Here is a 21,025-nt window from a genome sequence, read left to right as displayed (position 1 = left end):
GGTGACTAGTTCCATTCTATTTAGTCCATCAGAAACCAGAAGTGGTGGTGGGTGACTAGTTCCATTCTATTTAGTCCATCAGAAACCAGAAGTGGTGGTGGGTGACTAGTTCCATTCTATTTAGTCCATCAGAAACCAGAAGTGGTGGTGGGTGACTAGTTCCATTCTATTTAGTCCATCAGAAACCAGAAGTGGTGGTGGGTGACTAGTTCCATTCTATTTAGTCCATCAGAAACCAGAAGTGGTGGTGGGTGACTAGTTCCATTCTATTTAGTCCATCAGAAACCAGAAGTGGTGGTGGGTGACTAGTTCCATTCTATTTAGTCCATCAGAAACCAGAGTGTGGTGGTGGGTGACTAGTTCCATTCTATTTAGTCCATCAGAAACCAGAAGTGGTGGTGGGTGACTAGTTCCATTCTATTTAGTCCATCAGAAACCAGAAGTGGTGGTGGGTGACTAGTTCCATTCTATTTAGTCCATCAGAAACCAGAAGTGGTGGGTGGGTGACTAGTTCCATTCTATTTGTAGTCCATCAGAAACCAGAAGTGGTGGTGGGTGACTAGTTCCATTCTATTTAGTCCATCAGAAACCAGAGGTGGTGGTGGGTAGAAAAGATATCCCATGAGTAGCTTTGTGGAAAATTCATTTAAGTAAGAACTACATAAAGTAGTCACTTGTGGTATAATGTAGGTTAACATTTGGGTTTGTCTAGGGACAGAAAAAACCCTGTAGATATCAGTACTTCACGTGGTGCAAAATATAATTTTCTCTGATGTGATATCTTTTCAGTCAAGACAGAGTTTCAGTAATTTATGAAAACTTTGTATCACAAAGCGGCGTTATATGTGTGAGTAATATGTAAGAGTATTTAATTTATGATTAATTTGTATGTCAAAAAACTGTATTCAGATAAATAATATATGCAACTTATTCCATGTGATTCCTTACTGTGTTTTAGTATAAATATTTTTCAGCATGTATGTGTAATGGTTAAAGATAGACAGGTGGAACTAAAGTGGTATAAAGAAAATGTCACTTCACAGTGAGGAACTGTTTACTCTGTAGTGATATAAAGAAGTTATGTTCTAATGTGTTGTTACAAAACTGTATACTATTCTTCTTTAGTGAAGAGAGAAGCTGTTTCTTCAGATGAAGAATCTTCATTTACAGTCTTTGGTTTTAAAATAAAAGAAAAGAATGATGAAGTGGTGAAGCAGACTGAGGTAATATTCACGTTAAAACTTGTATAATTCTCTTAAGTAAAATAACTATTTGTTCTGAAGACATTTATGTGGCACTGAAGTTATTTGATATCTCACCAAATTTTTAGGTTTTGGAGTATGTTGCAGTAAAAGGAAAAAATTTAATGTAAATATAAACAAAATAAGGAATGTTAGATTTAATCAGTCTTGAGGCTCAAGCACCTTAGAGAATATAGTAAAAGTGACAATTCATAGGTAGAACTGTCACATACAATTTAAAACACTAGTTAATGGCACAACCTGTGTTATGTAAATCAGTTTTCTAGTAAAGATATTATTTAGTATGCTAAGGAAACTTATCAGATATGATTTCAAATCAAAAATTCCATTTGACTTGTGAACTTTTACAAGTAATGTTTGTTCTTGGTTGACAGAATCAATTATTATTCATCTTTTTTGTTATCTTAGAACACAGTTGTAAAAGTTAAAACTGAACCAAGTGATGATTCAACAAAGGATAACATTATTTCCAAGTTCAGTGAGAGTGATGATGAAACTGTTGGTTGTTCACAACATGATGTTATGAGTTTGAAAAGTGAACCAAAAGAGGAGTTACAACAAATTAACTGTCAGTTAGAAGGTTTATCAGGTGAGTGTAACATTCAATAACTATATCCATTAACCACTTGGTGGTGACATGATGGTATGAAAGTGGTGTTAGTACATTGTTTTAAATAATGTTAATAGTGTATAGTTTTTATGGAATTAAGTTTTAAACACAGATTTCTCTTCATTTTGTAACCTTTTTCGTGATGCCAATTTGGATCGAAGTGAAACAATTTGTAAGTAGGTCAAATGCATGTATGGTGCTGACATCTAGCGTTGAAGTTAGGTATTATTGAGAAGGAATTAACTCATCCATGGCACTGTGTTTACCGATCGGCTTGGATGAGTTGTCTCATCTCTGACACTGAACAGGTTAATCTCTATTTTTATTGTTCTGTATTGTAAAAAGCAACTAAAATATAAAATTGGTTATTTCAAAGGGTGCGTAACAAAATGAAATGATGTGAAGCTTACAGTGTTTAGGACACTGACTTCACTAGAGTTCACTACAAGATCAAACTATATAAAACTGAGGCTTGGATGGCTTACTTAATTATATTGATTGGACAGCAGGGCACACATATAGGCTTTTGCTGTGATTTATAGCTTTACAAGTAGTAGTAAGCAATTGTTTCTGTACAATGAAACAATAAAATTAAAAGAAAACAGATGTGTACAGGTTAACAGTCAAAATTCTGGTTACAAATAGTACATTAAAATAAGATGATATTGTTAACTGTATTTCATATATTCTAACATTTCATTTCACTATGTATTGGTAACTTTGTTACAGTTAGTGTTAGATAGAGAAAATGACAGATAAAAACTTAATGTTCTACAAAACTTGTATTTGACTGAGAAGTACTAGAGGATGTGGAAATGAAACTTGAAAAGTGTAAGATAAAAATAAGTATTCCATTACTTGAAAATCAACTTTCACTCAGGATGACTCACTAAAGGCTTCATAAATTCTCAAACACTTCTTTGGTAAAAATACATCATTACATAATCAGTTGTAGTTTGTCCAGAACACTTGTAATGTTTACTAAATGTCTACATGATTAAAGGAAATACCAGTATGTAGAAATTTACAGACTGACTGATTTTGCATGTATTGAGTTAATGTATTTACTATTTGACACAGTTTTCTAAAGCGATAGAGAACTTACATTTTGGAAATGGTGTTTATTGTAGAAGCTTCAACATTAAATCATTATTCACAAATATAACTTGGGATGAAACACATGATTTTGTTGTTAATCAGGAAAACTAACATGGATTCTATAAAGGATTGCTCAGAACGTTGTTGGAGTTAGCTATGAAATAATCACACTTTGTGTTTAATGAAGACTGATATGAGCAGCTAGGTGGAGTTATTATAGAACTAGTACATGCTGTTTCTACATTGTTATGAAAACTGAATGGTGAAGTGTTTGGAAGAATTTAGAGCTGTTTATTATTACAAGTATTTGCAGATGACATCTTGTATTGTTTTCAGACAGAAAGGATATATATAAATATTTTTGTACTGTTCAACCCTACATACAAAATTCATGCAGTACATAAAAGTACATCTTTTTTGTATCATTTATCTTTACATACAAGTATTTCATCAAATATGTGTTCATATTCAGGAAAAAAACATGCCAGCGGGTGTTGATTATGATTTTAGTATCTTGTTTTGCTTCTGGTTTTCATCCATCTTCAAGACCAGCAAGTAATGTTTTGTCTACTGTAATGTCAGACTTTGTGAAATGGAAGAACAAGTAGATGAGAAAGATAACCCACTCACTGAGTCTCTTCTGTTTCAGAGGACTCCTCTGTCTAGAAATTTGGGTTTTCATTGAAAATCATTCATTCATCTGGAACCTTTGTCCTTAGTACCTGTGGGTTTTACACATACTTAGGGAAGTCTTTTCCTTCTCTTTTCCAAACTCTCATATTTTTTATACCCTTCTTTCCAATCCTCTTCATTTTTTTAATCAAGATGTCTCAGATCTCATTCCAAAAGCAGCAGTAGAAATATTTAATCATTTTCTTGTTTTTTACTTTAATGTCTTTGTAGTTTCAAATAAAATTGGAAATAGAAGACTTGTCAAAAACCTCTCTTAATTCCAGCTCTAACAAGACAAAAGTGTGCATACAATATGTTAATTTTCTTATCCTAATTCTTGCATCATAACATCATTTTTATTACCATGGAATAATTTATCAGTTCACTGTCCCTTATCTTTAGCTTGGTCTTGGTTTCAAAGAGTTTCCTAGTTTTATCCATCACCTTTCTGACTTCCACTTGTACATAGATGACTGTCTTAATTTGGCTCTTTTACCACTGTATTTCTTACACAAATTTATTTGACCAAACAACTAGCTACATCCTGGGTGGAAAATTCACAACTCAAATCCCATATAGTAGAAACATAATATTTGGTGATACTTATAGTATTTTGGATCAAAAACTGTTAAATGAATGTTTCAGCCACATCCTCTATGTCTTGTTCATACTAATCTGTATTCTATACCTACTTCCAAAGATTCATAGACTTTCTTTATTCTTTGATGATAATGGTTTTACATCATGAAGTCATTCCCTTGGGTCACATTCACTTGCTTTACCTCAGTGATATCTTGCTTTCCAGTTGTTTGTCTTCAGATTTGTTATCACAATAACGTGATCTCCTTTTGTCCTTTTTTATTTTATTTTACTGTCATCTTTTCACAGATGCCTCTTTCAAGGGATAGGGGTGCTATGTTGGGGAACCAGTGCTGTTCTGGTTTGTGGACTTCTTAAGAAACAATGACTCATATCAGTGTGTTAATACCTTTTTTGTTTTCACTATATTTTAATTGATGAAGACAACTGATGCAGTAGCTTATGCCAACAATTAAGGTGATACTTGTTTTTGTTGTAGCAGTTTTTCTAATTATTTGGCTTGATTTTCATCTCATCCACCTTTAAAATCACAAGTTTTCTTTTGTGATACAATCTTTGGTTGACTCTATATATATTGACACTTTTCTGTAGGGTAGGATGCTTTACCCCTTAGATTTTAAATGGTTGCTCACTGTAAGATGTGTTTGGTTCATTGACCATTCATTTTCTTCATCTTTCCTGGTCTTGAATTCCATCTCTAAATTACATTGCAGTGGATTCCTTGACTCAGTCTTGGGAGAACTTCTGTTATGTGTATTTTCAGCTTGTCTTCCTTCTCAGATCCTGGCCAAAATCAGATACTCAAAGTGTTTGCTTCTCCTTTTTGTTTCATTTTGGTTTGTTCAATTTTGATTTTCTCCAATTACATCAGTTTCTTATGGAAACCAGTTCTGTTACCACTGTGGAATCATTTTCTACAAAATCCATAAACATTCATTTTTGAGAAGGATATTTGACATGTATGACTTCATAGTTGATTATTGTTTATTTGAGAAGCCAGATTCTTTTACAGATGGTTCAAATATTACCATGTTTTTGTCAAAGACCCTTGTCTAACTGTTTTCTGAATTTTTTGGCTTTAATCTGGATCTAATGCATCACTTATTGTTTATACCAACTTTTAGAGAAATTGTTTCTTTCTTTTTTACATTTGTTTTACAGCTGTCTTTCAGTGTGTCTTAATATAACTTTATTATAACCATTATGATTTGATCTTTTATACTTGTTATAATTCCATGTTAATAACTCTGAAAATTATGTTTTGTAGACAGAATTGTTACAAAAATTACTTGTGCAGATAACAGCTGAAAATAAAATGACACTGATTGATAAACATATGAGGCCCAGCATGGCCAGGTGGGTTAAGGCGTTCAACTTTCAATCCGAGGGTGATGCGGGTTCGAATCCCCATTACACCAAACATGCGTGCCCTTTAGCTGTGGGGGCATTATAATGTGATGGTCAATTCCACTATTTGTTGGTAAAAGAGTAGTCCAAGAGCTGGCAGTGGATGGTGATGACTAGCTGCCTTCCCTCTAGTCTTACACTGCTAAATTAGAGATGGCTAATGCAGATAGCCCTCGAGTAGCTTTGCCGAAAATTCAAAACAAACATATGAACAAGTTACATTCTTTGGAAATTTCTTGAGTAAAATTCATAAAACTGTTAGGTTTGAGACCATTTTTTACCAGGGTTAGAGGAACTGCTTCAAATTTTTTTACAAGTCACATAAAGACTATATTGCACAGTATATATTTTTGTAATTTTAATATGTACAATGTAAAAGTACAGTGCAGAAGAAAAATGTTATATTTTTGTTTATTTCTGATTAATGTATCAATTTATTGATTTTTTAATGAAAACTGATTATTACTTTTCATTTGTTATTTATAACATGGGTAAAATACCAGTGGGATTAAGTGGTTTTAAATACTTCATGAATGTTTATGTCATGGTTAGAAATGTGCAGGTCTGGATATGTCAGTGTATATAAGTACATAGAAGACAAATTCAGAAGAGATAGGAATGTAGTACTAAAACATCATATATAAAAAAGGAAATATTCAGTAAAATAAATTGTAAATTACAATATAACACAATGTAAAGCAGATTCTGCCTTTTTTCAATAGTTAAAGAACACGCGTTTACACAATTAGAAGTTAAAGCATATCACAATGTAAAATAGTAATTGAATTTATGTTTTATTTAACACTAAAATAGCCTAATTGTTGGTGGTGGGTGCTGTGAGCCAATTACCATATTTTTCACCTTGTAAAATGCACTTTTTCTTTAAAATTTCCTTGAAAAATCCCCATACATCTTCCAAGACAAAAATGATTGGTTAAGGCAAGATATTAGCTTATGATTTATTCAAAATAATCTTATACAGATTGTAATCTTATTACTTACTAATTACAAGTAGTTTCAATAACATAAAACATTCAGTTTAACTAATATTGTCGATATACTGTGAATAATATGGTGTATTTAACTGTATTTACTCAGTAGGTTGACAAAAAGTCAAGGTTACATCAAGGTGTTGGTTGCTGAGTCAAAATTTTTTTTTCGTAGAATTGTCTTTTCAAAATTAGGGTGTGTCTTCTACAATGTAACGTCTTGCAAGGCATAAAATACAGTACCTTCACTGTAGTCAGTGGTTCGAAATTGGGTATGGTGGCAGGTAGTATTTGTAAGTTTTCTATAACTAAAAAGAAAAAGAAATAATGCTTCTGTGGTTGAAAGTTTATTAGTGATAAGAATCATATATGAGTAAGATTCTCCAATTAACGAGCGACATCTATAGTTACCAGGCCCTGCTGGTTCAAAGCTTAAAAAACATGAAATGAAAGAGAATGGATAACACTCACAATTGGATTTCAATACCCAGAATGGACATAGAACAGATATCCCATTGTGTAGTTTTGTGCTTAGCAAACAAACACACTAATAACATTTTGACATGTATAGTGGGAATTATCTAAAATAATTATGATGTGATACACAAAGTTTGATTATTTGACTGTTTGTGAGTTATGAAGATCATTTAAGCTATAGAGTTTGAATTTATAAAAATATTTTGATTAATTAATAGTTGGAATTATTGTAAATACTGATTATGTTTGTGAAATTACTTGATTTATTCGTAAGTTTTATCAATCACTTATTTCACTCTAACACTAATCAGTGTTAAACAGTGATTATAGTTAACTGATATATTGGTTAATATAACTAATTGTCCATTTATTAGTATAACTGAATTGTTGAATCCAAATTTATTGGTTTCAGAAGTATAGGTACCTTATTTAAAGTTCATTTTAATGTTTTATGGAATTAAACCTTACTTAAAAGCATTTATTATGTAAGTAAATCATTACATCTGTATTGTTATTAACTACTATATTTCTGTAAATGCATCTTTTGATTGTAGATCAAAGGCGTACTTGAACAACTGTTGTGGAAAGTTTGATGGAAATTATATTTTAACACAAAATCTCTATTTTCAAAGTCAAAACTTTTCAAATGCCAGAATCAAGTGATGTCTATGAGTATGATAAAACATTTTCGAGTGTAGATAATCAAAGTATTCATAAAATTTCCCATAATGAAGATGAAATTGTGTGTGACAGAGAATTGTTAAGAAATCACCATGCTAGGACAAATGCTGGAAGGAAACGATACAGTTGTGAAATATGTGGCAAACAATTTGTAACAAATAGTAATCTAAAGACACATCTAAGGATACATACTGGGGAGAAACCATATACTTGTGTATTGTGTAATAAAAAATTTAGAAGCAAAAGTCAACTTAATGGACATGGAAAAGTGCACACTGGAAAGAAACCGTACGGTTGTTTTGAATGTGGTAAATCATTTGTAACAAATTCCTATTTACAGGAACATATGAGGATACACACTGGAGAAAAACCATATAACTGTGTAGTGTGTAATAAACAATATCGAAGCAATAGTCAGTTAAAAATACATGAGAGAATACACACAGGGGAGAAACCATACTGCTGTGTGGTTTGTGATAAAAAATTTGGAAGTAAAAGTCAACTCAAAAGACACGAGAAGGTGCACACTGGAGAGAAACCTTACAGTTGTTTAGTGTGTGGAAAGAAATTTGGGAGTAAAGGTGAACTTAAAAGACATGAGAAGGTGCACACTGGAGAGAAACCTTACAGTTGTTTAGTGTGTGGAAAAAAATTTGTAAGAAATACCTGTTTACAAGAACATATGAGAATGCACACTGGGGAGAAACCATATAGTTGCACAATATGCAATAAAGGATATCGAAGCAATAGTCAATTAAAAAAACATGAAAGGGCACATAGTGGTGAGAAACCATACACTTGTGTAGTTTGTAATAGGAAGTTTGGAAATAAGAGTCATCTTGTTGGCCATGAAAAAATACACACTGGTGAGAAACCATACTGCTGTGTAGTGTGTGGAAAAAAATTTGTAACAAATAGCTGCTTGCAAGCACACGTGAGGATACACACTGGAGAGAGACCTTACAACTGTTTAGTGTGTAATAAAGGATATCGAAGCAATAGTCAGTTAAAAAAACATGAGAGAGTACACACTGGGGAGAAACCATACACTTGTGTAGTTTGTGATAAAAAATTTGGATGTAAGAGTCATCTTAATAGTCATGTGAGAATACACACTGGAGAGAAACCATACAGTTGTGTAGCATGTGGTAAAGGATTTGAAGCAACAGTCAGTTGAAAGAACATGAAAAAGTACATACAGGGGAAAAACCGTACAGTTGTGTGGTTTGTGACAGAAGATTTAGGAGTAAAAGTAATCTTAATCGACATGAAAAGGTTCACACAGGAGAAAAACCGTACAGCTGTTTAGTGTGTGGTAAAGAATTTGAGAGTAATAATAAACTTAAAAGACATGAGAGGGTGCACAATGGAGAAAACCGTACAGTTCTTTAGCATACAATAAACTGTATGGAAGTAGCAGTTAATTTAAAACTAATCAAAGAACACATGCTGGGTAGAAGCCATATAGTTATATAGTAAAAGCTAATGAATTCAGAAGAAATAGCAATGTTAAAACTTGTTATAAGATGCACACCAGGAAAAAAATCATTCAATTGCAAGAGAAAAAAGCTTGTAAGTAGTGAGAACCATAAAACACGTGAGTGTACAGAGTGTGAATAGAATTATTTAGTCATTCAGGTTGTAGTAAAGTATTTGAAGTAAATGATGACCAAAGGGATTAGAAGAGTTACATAGGAGTAGCTGCCGAGTTGTTTAGTTCCATGGTATAAATATGTAAGAAATAATAATATAGAAGAACATATAAAAATTTGGGAGTTGTTTTGTGTGTTATAATGAGCTTGTAAAGAGTTATCACATCTAATATCTAAACATGTCCAGAACTGGGAGTGAGCTGGTAATTTCAAAACTCAGGGAACAGTTAAATTGTTATGGCATGTCATAAAAGTAATGTTTCTATTTGTTTGTGTTAGTAATATGACATTTATTTTGTTAATAAGCTGTTTCATCTGAATTAGAATTTTGTCTGTTTTTACTAATTAATCAAAATGTATAATTGCTGTTGAACTACTGACTAGAGTAAAAGCAACTAGGTGGCAACTTAAACCACAAAATTGATTGTTTTATTTTACCTGCTAACTATGAAGAAGACAAGATTGGCAATACTCACTGTCAACTTTTTTATTTGCTTTTGTTTTTTTATTGTGCTTTTAAGTATCATGGATTGATAGACACTTCACTAACTGATTAATATAACTCATAAATGTGGCCACCAGTTAAGCAACAACCACTAATTGCCTGTTTCTAGTTGTAAGTCAATAAATTTTGTTTTTGCTAGTGTTTATTTTCTAAGTAAACTCTTATATAAACTCATATTTTGTACACATTTCTACTTGTTATTCAAGACTATTGTTGTTGAATATTTTATTTTGTTCATTATTTCACTTTTCTATAGATAGATGTTTTTTTACTGGAATTTTGGTGTGTCTTTAACTTGAATTTTATTGTTGCATACTTTATTTTGATTTTTGATATAGTGTTTGTTTGGTAATCACCAATAATTCTTTTAACTTTATCAGTGGGTGAAGTTTTCTTGTACTTTATATGTATTATTAGTATTTAATAATGATAAGTTATTGTATTTGATGTATGTATTGATAGCTAATTGAAAGCTTGAACTTGCATATTTTGCAGTGTTCTATTGTAATTAAAGGTTTATTTTGAGCATTATATTTTAAATGTTTTGCATGTATGTATGTATATTGTTATCAATAAGTATTTGATACTAAGTGTATTATTATATCTTTTTGTATGAAGGTGTTTGATTTAGTTTGTTATATCTTGTATGGTAGTTAAGAGTGTCTGTCGTGCATTATTGAACTTTTCTAAGCTTATTTGAACTGTATCTTGAATGTGAGTGTTTGTTGTAATTGTAATTCTTTACACATGGTGATAAATAGACAGCTTAAGGGCAAGCCTAACATTCTAAATGTAATTGATGTCATGTGATAAATTCACTCATAAAACCTTATTCAATTTTCAATCCAGTTTTTCTTTATCTCAGATAAAAACTAAACAGTTTTCAAACAGATCAAATTAACTTCAAAATATATTCAAAGGTATTATAAAATTTTGATTTGCAAAAGATAATAATTCTTTGTTTTTGTTAATTTTTGTAATTTCAGTGTTCAAATGCTTTGGATCGAAACTTTAAATTGAAATCTGTAGACCAAAATCATTTCTTTGTGCTTATTTTTAAAGTTAAATTAGTTTGTCACATGTACTAAGTACTGGTCTCAGTACTGATTAGTAATAATAATAGATGTAGCCTGCTTACTAATGGGGCACTGGTATCTGCCTGATATTTACAAGTATTAACAAGAATACAGATTTTTGACTCTTAACTGAAGATTAAGTGAAATAGGATATCAAAGGAAACACAAATGCACAAGTAACCAGTCCTTTATTCACAGTTACAGGATGGTGTATGTACCATTCTGACTGCATCTGTAAAGAGAAAAGCAGAAAGAATTGTACCTCACCTCCACATCAGATAAATGGTTTAAGTACAAGATTGTGACACCACCATGAGAAGTAATGTAGAAAGATCAATAAACTTTTGATATATTGATGTTAGATTTACAATGATGTTGCAAGTGCATGCACAAAGGTTTGGAAAAATTGTCTGAATAATTCCACTATGTTTCTTTTGTAATAGTGTGTCCTATGAGACAAAGTTGAGATTGAATTACTAGTGCATGCAGAAGCTGGTAGGACCTTACTCATTGTTTGAGTGTATTGTGGAAAGTTGGCACTTAACTTGGTAGCACAAACTTTGTTGTGGCAAATCCGACATGATAGATATAAATCGCATCCTAAAATTATCTTTGGAACAGTTAACTGAAACAATAAAAAGTTGCACGTTTTTTCAAAACACAAAGGTGTTGTTTATCCAATAAGACAACTGCCATATGGACTTTCTGGAAACAAATTAGATGACATCGGCAAATGTTGAATAGGATAATAACACCTTAAAAAAGTGCTTGGTTGCTGCTTTTGATGGCTGTCAAAGAGAAGTAAGGAAGCTTCCATGTCAAGTATCCTGTTGGTAGAAACAATGTGAAACTTTCCTTGTAATTCTACAAACTTCTAGAAAAGTTGCCCTGCCAATCATGCATCAGTTGAAATCTCATTAGCTGTTAATTTGTTTTATTTATTGACTATAAGTACTGTATTATAAACTTAAATAAATCATTCATTGTCTCGGAATAGATACGAAAATGCAATTTTGAGCAATAATGCACTACAAATTTAAAAGTGACACGAGCTCTGCTGAAAAGGTGAGAAGGTTAAATGAAATTTATGGAGAAAGTTCAGTCAAGCCTTGCATGTGTCAGTCACAGTTTGAAAAATGTTGGAGTGACAATGAAAGTTCAGTCAAGCCTTGCATGTGTCAGTCACAGTTTGAAAAATGTTGGAGTGACAATGAAAGTTCAGTCAAGCCTTGCATGTATCAGTCACAGTTTGAAAAATGTTGGGTGACAATGAAAGTTCAGTCAAGCCTTGCATGTATCAGTCACAGTTTGAAAATGTTGGAGTGACAGTGATGATCTGGAAGATGTGCCTCAAAGTGGTAGACTGAGAGAACTTGAAGACACTTTATGATCAAACGAGAAACTACAGCTTTCTGATTCTATTTGATCAGTTTTGTTAAAATAGCTGAACTATTCTCAGCATTGTGTGAACACAGTAATAAGACAGTGTCTACCAATATTTTCAGTGGTCATGTGTATTACTGACTACTCTTGTTAGTACTAACTATTTTCTCTAAATACAGATACCACTGACTTCAGAATTGGATCATATTTGTCACATGAACAAGAGAATTTTGGTCTGTGTGTGGGCTGTATGTTAACTTCTGTTGCATGCTCCTGATAATCCAAAGTATGTAGAATGAAAATAAAGCTGTAAATATAAGAAAAATAAGCTGAGTAAACCATGCACTTTTGGAAAATCTTAGTTTGTCAAAGATGTATTGACTGAGTAGTGGATAATATAATGAAGCACCTCAGAGATTCATGTGAATCAAGTATGTATTGACTGAGTGGTGGATAATATAATGAAGCACCTTAGAGATTCATGTGAATCAAGTATGTATTGACTGAGTGGTGGATAATATAATGAAGCACCTTAGAGATTCATGTGAATCAAGTATGTATTGACTGAGTAGTGGATAATATAATGAAGCACCTCAGAGATTCATGTGAATCAAGTATGTATTGACTGAGTAGTGGATAATATAATGAAGCACCTCAGAGATTCATGTGAATCAAGTATGTATTGACTGAGTAGTGGATAATATAATGAAGCACCTCAGAGATTCATGTGAATCAAGTATGTATTGACTGAGTAGTGGATAATATAATGAAGCACCTTAGAGATTCATGTGAATCAAGTATGTATTGACTGAGTAGTGGATAATATAATGAAGCACCTCAGAGATTCATGTGAATCAAGTATGTATTGACTGAGTAGTGGATAATATAATGAAGCACCTCAGAGATTCATGTGAATCAAGTATGTATTGACTGAGTAGTGGATAATATAATGAAGCACCTTAGAGATTCATGTGAATCAAGTATGTATTGACTGAGTAGTGGATAATATAATGAAGCACCTCAGAGATTCATGTGAATCAAGTATGTATTGACTGAGTAGTGGATAATATAATGAAGCACCTTAGAGATTCATGTGAATCAAGTATGTATTGACTGAGTAGTGGATAATATAATGAAGCACCTTAGAGATTCATGTGAATCAAGTATGTATTGACTGAGTGGTGGATAATATAATGAAGCACCTTAGAGATTCATGTGAATCAAGTATGTATTGACTGAGTGGTGGATAATATAATGAAGCACCTTAGAGATTCATGTGAATCAAGTATGTATTGACTGAGTGGTGGATAATATAATGAAGCACCTCAGAGATTCATGTGAATCAAGTATGTATTGACTGAGTAGTGGATAATATAATGAAGCACCTCAGAGATTCATGTGAATCAAGTATGTATTGACTGAGTGGTGGATAATATAATGAAGCACCTTAGAGATTCATGTGAATCAAGTATGTATTGACTGAGTAGTGGATAATATAATGAAGCACCTCAGAGATTCATGTGAATCAAGTATGTATTGACTGAGTGGTGGATAATATAATGAAGCACCTTAGAGATTCATGTGAATCAAGTATGTATTGACTGAGTAGTGGATAATATAATGAAGCACCTCAGAGATTCATGTGAATCAAGTATGTATTGACTGAGTAGTGGATAATATAATGAAGCACCTCAGAGATTCATGTGAATCAAGTATGTATTGACTGAGTGGTGGATAATATAATGAAGCACCTTAGAGATTCATGTGAATCAAGTATGTATTGACTGAGTAGTGGATAATATAATGAAGCACCTCAGAGATTCATGTGAATCAAGTATGTATTGACTGAGTAGTGGATAATATAATGAAGCACCTCAGAGATTCATGTGAATCAAGTATGTATTGACTGAGTAGTGGATAATATAATGAAGCACCTCAGAGATTCATGTGAATCAAGTATGTATTGACTGAGTAGTGGATAATATAATGAAGCACCTCAGAGATTCATGTGAATCAAGTATGTATTGACTGAGTAGTGGATAATATAATGAAGCACCTTAGAGATTCATGTGAATCAAGTATGTATTGACTGAGTAGTGGATAATATAATGAAGCACCTCAGAGATTCATGTGAATCAAGTATGTATTGACTGAGTAGTGGATAATATAATGAAGCACCTCAGAGATTCATGTGAATCAAGTATGTATTGACTGAGTAGTGGATAATATAATGAAGCACCTTAGAGATTCATGTGAATCAAGTATGTATTGACTGAGTAGTGGATAATATAATGAAGCACCTTAGAGATTCATGTGAATCAAGTATGTATTGACTGAGTAGTGGATAATATAATGAAGCACCTCAGAGATTCATGTGAATCAAGTATGTATTGACTGAGTAGTGGATAATATAATGAAGCACCTCAGAGATTCATGTGAATCAAGTATGTATTGACTGAGTAGTGGATAATATAATGAAGCACCTCAGAGATTCATGTGAATCAAGTATGTATTGACTGAGTAGTGGATAATATAATGAAGCACCTTAGAGATTCATGTGAATCAAGTATGTATTGACTGAGTAGTGTATAATATAATGAAGCACCTCAGAGATTCATGTGAATCAAGTATGTATTGACTGAGTAGTGGATAATATAATGAAGCACCTCAGAGATTCATGTGAATCAAGTATGTATTGACTGAGTAGTGGATAATATAATGAAGCACCTCAGAGATTCATGTGAATCAAGTATGTATTGACTGAGTAGTGGATAATATAATGAAGCACCTCAGAGATTCATGTGAATCAAGTATGTATTGACTGAGTAGTGGATAATATAATGAAGCACCTCAGAGATTCATGTGAATCAAGTATGTATTGACTGAGTAGTGGATAATATAATGAAGCACCTCAGAGATTCATGTGAATCAAGTATGTATTGACTGAGTAGTGGATAATATAATGAAGCACCTCAGAGATTCATGTGAATCAAGTATGTATTGACTGAGTAGTGGATAATATAATGAAGCACCTTAGAGATTCATGTGAATCAAGTATGTATTGACTGGTAGTGGATAATATAATGAAGCACCTCAGAGATTCATGTGAATCAAGTATGTATTGACTGAGTGGTGGATAATATAATGAAGCACCTCAGAGATTCATGTGAATCAAGTATGTATTGACTGAGTAGTGGATAATATAATGAAGCACCTCAGAGATTCATGTGAATCAAGTATGTATTGACTGAGTAGTGGATAATATAATGAAGCACCTCAGAGATTCATGTGAATCAAGTATGTATTGACTGAGTAGTGGATAATATAATGAAGCACCTCAGAGATTCATGTGAATCAAGTATGTATTGACTGAGTGGTGGATAATATAATGAAGCACCTCAGAGATTCATGTGAATCAAGTATGTATTGACTGAGTAGTGGATAATATAATGAAGCACCTCAGAGATTCATGTGAATCAAGTATGTATTGACTGAGTAGTGGATAATATAATGAAGCACCTCAGAGATTCATGTGAATCAAGTATGTATTGACTGAGTAGTGGATAATATAATGAAGCACCTCAGAGATTCATGTGAATCAAGTATGTATTGACTGAGTAGTGGATAATATAGTGAAGCACCTCAGAGATTCATGTGAATCAAGTATGTATTGACTGAGTAGTGGATAATATAATGAAGCACCTCAGAGATTCATGTGAATCAAGTATGTATTGACTGAGTAGTGGATAATATAATGAAGCACCTCAGAGATTCATGTGAATCAAGTATGTATTGACTGAGTAGTGGATAATATAATGAAGCACCTTAGAGATTCATGTGAATCAAGTATGTATTGACTGAGTAGTGGATAATATAATGAAGCACCTTAGAGATTCATGTGAATCAAGTATGTATTGACTGAGTAGTGGATAATATAATGAAGCACCTTAGAGATTCATGTGAATCAAGTATGTATTGACTGAGTAGTGGATAATATAATGAAGCACCTCAGAGATTCATGTGAATCAAGTATGTATTGACTGAGTAGTGGATAATATAATGAAGCACCTTAGAGATTCATGTGAATCAAGTATGTATTGACTGAGTAGTGGATAATATAATGAAGCACCTTAGAGATTCATGTGAATCAAGTATGTATTGACTGAGTAGTGGATAATATAATGAAGCACCTTAGAGATTCATGTGAATCAAGTATGTATTGACTGAGTAGTGGATAATATAATGAAGCACCTTAGAGATTCATGTGAATCAAGTATGTATTGACTGAGTAGTGGATAATATAATGAAGCACCTCAGAGATTCATGTGAATCAAGTATGTATTGACTGAGTAGTGGATAATATAATGAAGCACCTTAGAGATTCATGTGAATCAAGTATGTATTGACTGAGTAGTGGATAATATAATGAAGCACCTTAGAGATTCATGTGAATCAAGTATGTATTGACTGAGTAGTGGATAATATAATGAAGCACCTCAGAGATTCATGTGAATCAAGTATGTATTGACTGAGTAGTGGATAATATAATGAAGCACCTCAGAGATTCATGTGAATCAAGTATGTATTGACTGAGTAGTGGATAATATAATGAAGCACCTTAGAGATTCATGTGAATCAAGTATGTATTGACTGAGTAGTGGATAATATAATGAAGCACCTCAGAGATTCATGTGAATCAAGTATGTATTGACTGAGTAGTGGATAATATAATGAAGCACCTCAGAGATTCATGTGAATCAAGTATGTATTGACTGAGTAGTGGATAATATAATGAAGCACCTCAGAGATTCATGTGAATCAAGTATGTATTGACTGAGTAGTGGATAATATAATGAAGCACCTCAGAGATTCATGTGAATCAAGTATGTATTGACTGAGTAGTGGATAATATAATGAAGCACCTCAGAGATTCATGTGAATCAAGTATGTATTGACTGAGTAGTGGATAATATAATGAAGCACCTCAGAGATTCATGTGAATCAAGTATGTATTGACTGAGTAGTGGATAATATAATGAAGCACCTTAGAGATTCATGTGAATCAAGTATGTATTGACTGAGTAGTGGATAATATAATGAAGCACCTTAGAGATTCATGTGAATCAAGTATGTATTGACTGAGTAGTGGATAATATAATGAAGCACCTTAGAGATTCATGTGAATCAAGTATGTATTGACTGAGTAGTGGATAATATAATGAAGCACCTCAGAGATTCATGTGAATCAAGTATGTATTGACTGAGTAGTGGATAATATAATGAAGCACCTCAGAGATTCATGTGAATCAAGTATGTATTGACTGAGTAGTGGATAATATAATGAAGCACCTTAGAGATTCATGTGAATCAAGTATGTATTGACTGAGTAGTGGATAATATAATGAAGCACCTTAGAGATTCATGTGAATCAAGTAGTGTTTTGCTGAGCTGTCCTGAGGGTTACATTTTGCAAAAATTTACACTTCACCATATCCTTGGTGTGACAAAGCAGACAATGTAGGCACTTGAGTATAGTTGTTAAGTTTGTGAACATTGAGTGGAATATGCATTTATGGTATATTACAAGGACATACTGAATAACAGTCAGCTGGTGTTCATCAGATCTCTCAATCTACAGATGAGAATCAGTTTTCTGTGGATCATAGATATGGCTATTCATTTGGTACAGAAGATCTACAGGAGTTACTGCATTCTGTAGTAGTTAATGTGTTTGTCAATAAAGTGCCATATGTCAAAAAAAATGCTATGGCAAACAGTAATAAAACGAAAGTTCCATTCTGATAACTAAATTTTACTATAGTATGTAACCTACTTCTGACTAAATTAATCCATATCTTGTAAATTAACAGAAAAATGAAATGAATTAAGAATTATAGCAATGGCATCAAATATGTAGACAAACTTGGAGTCTTATATGACCACCTTAAAACTTGTTACACCAAAATCAGAAGTTAAAGATCATGGTATGTGATGAAGACAGCAGTATATAGTGTGATGTCAACTCAGCTGATGAAAAGGAAGAAACTAGCACAAAACCCTGTGATAGATAAGATGAGGAAACTATTAGAGGTTAATCCATGTTCTTATCATCAGTTAAGAATAACCTTCTAATCATTATGAAATGGTGGTTCAAAGTAATACGTGTTTAGATAATTGTTTGGAAGTCTCTCAGTTATTCTACAGTTAGGATGACTGGTCGAAAGTGCAACAGCTCAAAGGGTCAGCTCTCTGGTGATACTGTTGATGTTTACTCATCATTACTGTATTTATCTAACTGAATTATAGCAGCACTTCTGTGGAAAGGAGTGAACAATATTAAGGACAGATCAGATTCACTCAAAACAAAAAGATCCAGGATAACTTTCTATTTGCTTTAGACAGTAGATAAGTTTATTTTTGGTAATGGCTAGGAACTTTATAAAATCATTATGTTTAGAGAATGCTGTACTCTTGACTTTCTGAATTTGAATCAAAATTAGAGTCCTTTCAGTTATCTGACATACTGTAGGAATTTCAGTTATGTGGCAGATAATTTGTGACACTTTAAGGTTAGGTTCTCCATATTTTTGTTTATGCAATGACCACACTTGGTGTGAGTAATGCATGCACTCTTCAAATGATGGAACTGTTGTTTTTCCAGTGTAGTCACAGCTCCCACTCTGATCTAAATTTTTTCTTACATAGATTTTGTGATAGTCAGTACCTAACACATAACCAAGTTTGTGTAAATTTCAATTTTTGGAAGTGTTATTCTGAGTATGTTAAAAGGAGCATGGTCAGTAATGGAAGTGAATGTGAAAAATAAAATGGTTGGTTTATTTACAATGGTTCAAACTGCGAGTCTGCATTCTATAACCAGATTCTGTTTATCACAGAATGACTGCAACTTTCAATTCAGAAAATGAATCCAGTTTGAACCCAAACATTCCCAGATTACCTTTATCAGCATTTATTAACTAAGAACCAGTAACTGATACTGATTTGTACACATTTCTACTTCACCCATTTAAATGAGCTTACTCCAACTGCTAATGCATTCTCTGGACCAAGTGCTTAGCTAGTAAAGTTTAAGAAAGTGAAAAAGAATATAATATGGCAGTGTTATTACATCTGCTATAACCAGTGCCTATGTTTACTGTTTACATCATCAACAGTTTAACAGCAATTGTTTGCATGTAAAACAGGTAATGTTGATGGTCTATAATACAGGGTACCCCAGAAGTCTGGACCCATAGGGATGAATACTCAATGAATTTGTAATTAATTTATTATTTAAATTGTTTGCCATTAACAACCATACACATATCAGTTATTGATATACTGTGCCATCAAGGTATTTTCTTTCCTGAAATATTTACTAATGTCATTAGAAATGTGTTTTCAACTTTAAGAATATAATGTCCATTTTTCCTTATAGGTCCAGCTTTCTGAGACACCCTATATTTAATCGTTTTGCTACACTTAAGTGAAAGAAGAGGTTTGGTTTATGTTTGTGACCTTTGAACATCCAGTTCACAAAGAAGACACTATGTACAGATCAAAAGCACAAAAATATTGAAAAATTATCTGAATAGATCTGCATTGAAGATATATACCATACTAGGTAGGAAAGGGAGAACATGATGATATCACTGTAATTTCTGTAACTTCTTGAATGTAAAAAAGAAATATGTACATCTTTTTTTGTGAGTGTATTTTGTATTACGTTCTATTTGTTTGTTCTGTATGTTAAATGTTGAATAAATTGTTTTTGATTTTCTGTTTTTATCTTCTTTTCAGTTTTTTCTGAGTTCAAACGCAGAACTTTTGATTTATTACCACATGATGTTTATTATCATTCCTCCTGTTATTGAGGTTACTGTTCTTACACATGATGTTTATCATTGTTCCTCCTGTTATTGAGGTTACTGTTCTTACATGATGTTTATCATCATTCCTCCTGTTATTGAGGTTACTGTTCTTACACGTGATGTTTATCATTGTTCCTCTTGTTATTGAGGTTACTGTTCTTATGCATGATGTTTATCATCATTCCTCCTGTTATTGAGGTTACTGTTCTTACACGTGATGTTTATCATCGTTCCTCCTGTTATTGAGGTTACTGTTCTTATGCATGATGTTTATCATCATTCCTCCTGTTATTGAGGTTACTGTTCTTACACGTGATGTTTATCATCGTTCCTCCTGTTATTGAGGTTACTCTTCTTATGCATGATGTTTATCATCATTCCTTCTGTTATTGAGGTTACTGTTCTTACACGTGATGTTTATCATCGTTCCTCCTGTTATTGAGGTTACTCTTCTTATGCATGATGTTTATCATCATTCCTCCTGTTATTGAGGTTACTGTTCTTACACTGATGTTTATCATCATTCCTCTTGTTATTGAGGTTACTGTTTCCATTTAAATAGACCATTGCACCTGAAAGTAATACATTGAATCAGGTGTTCATTGTGTTGTCATATTGAGAAGTTTCTCTGTGATCACATGTTTGGTACTTGTTTCAACTGAAAATTCCTGGAAATTGCATTTTAAAGTAGATATTCATCACCAGAATGGGAGGTTGTTCAGCCATCTCACTTGTATGATTG

The 21,025-nt window shown here is 32.7% G+C and overlaps 1 protein-coding gene and 1 pseudogene across 1 annotated transcript; both read left to right on the top strand.

Moving 5' to 3' along the window:
• The first annotated feature begins 1,088 nt into the window (after positions 1 to 1,088).
• Positions 1,089 to 20,042, top strand: LOC143233699 (uncharacterized). Its single transcript, XM_076470215.1, has 3 exons — positions 1,089 to 1,223; positions 1,671 to 1,851; positions 19,851 to 20,042. The coding sequence occupies exons 1-3, from the start codon at positions 1,089 to 1,091 to the stop codon at positions 19,862 to 19,864; spliced, it is 330 nt and encodes a 109-aa protein (XP_076326330.1). The 3' UTR covers positions 19,865 to 20,042.
• On the top strand, positions 7,762 to 9,460 carry LOC143222332 (uncharacterized; annotated as a pseudogene).
• Positions 20,043 to 21,025: the final 983 nt, after the last annotated feature.

Source organism: Tachypleus tridentatus, chromosome 1 (assembly GCF_004210375.1).
Source record: "Tachypleus tridentatus isolate NWPU-2018 chromosome 1, ASM421037v1, whole genome shotgun sequence".
Classification (NCBI taxonomy): Eukaryota; Metazoa; Arthropoda; class Merostomata; order Xiphosura; family Limulidae; genus Tachypleus; species Tachypleus tridentatus.
This window is presented reverse-complemented; position numbering and strand designations above follow the sequence as displayed.

Excerpts from the sequence above, each read along its gene's own strand:
- LOC143233699 (XM_076470215.1), top strand. The coding sequence starts at position 1,089 with ATGTGTTGTTACAAAACTGTATACTATTCTTCTTTAGTGAAGAGAGAA. Across the intron at positions 1,224-1,670 it reads AAGTGGTGAAGCAGACTGAG|AACACAGTTGTAAAAGTTAA; the intron begins GTAATATTCACG and ends TTGTTATCTTAG.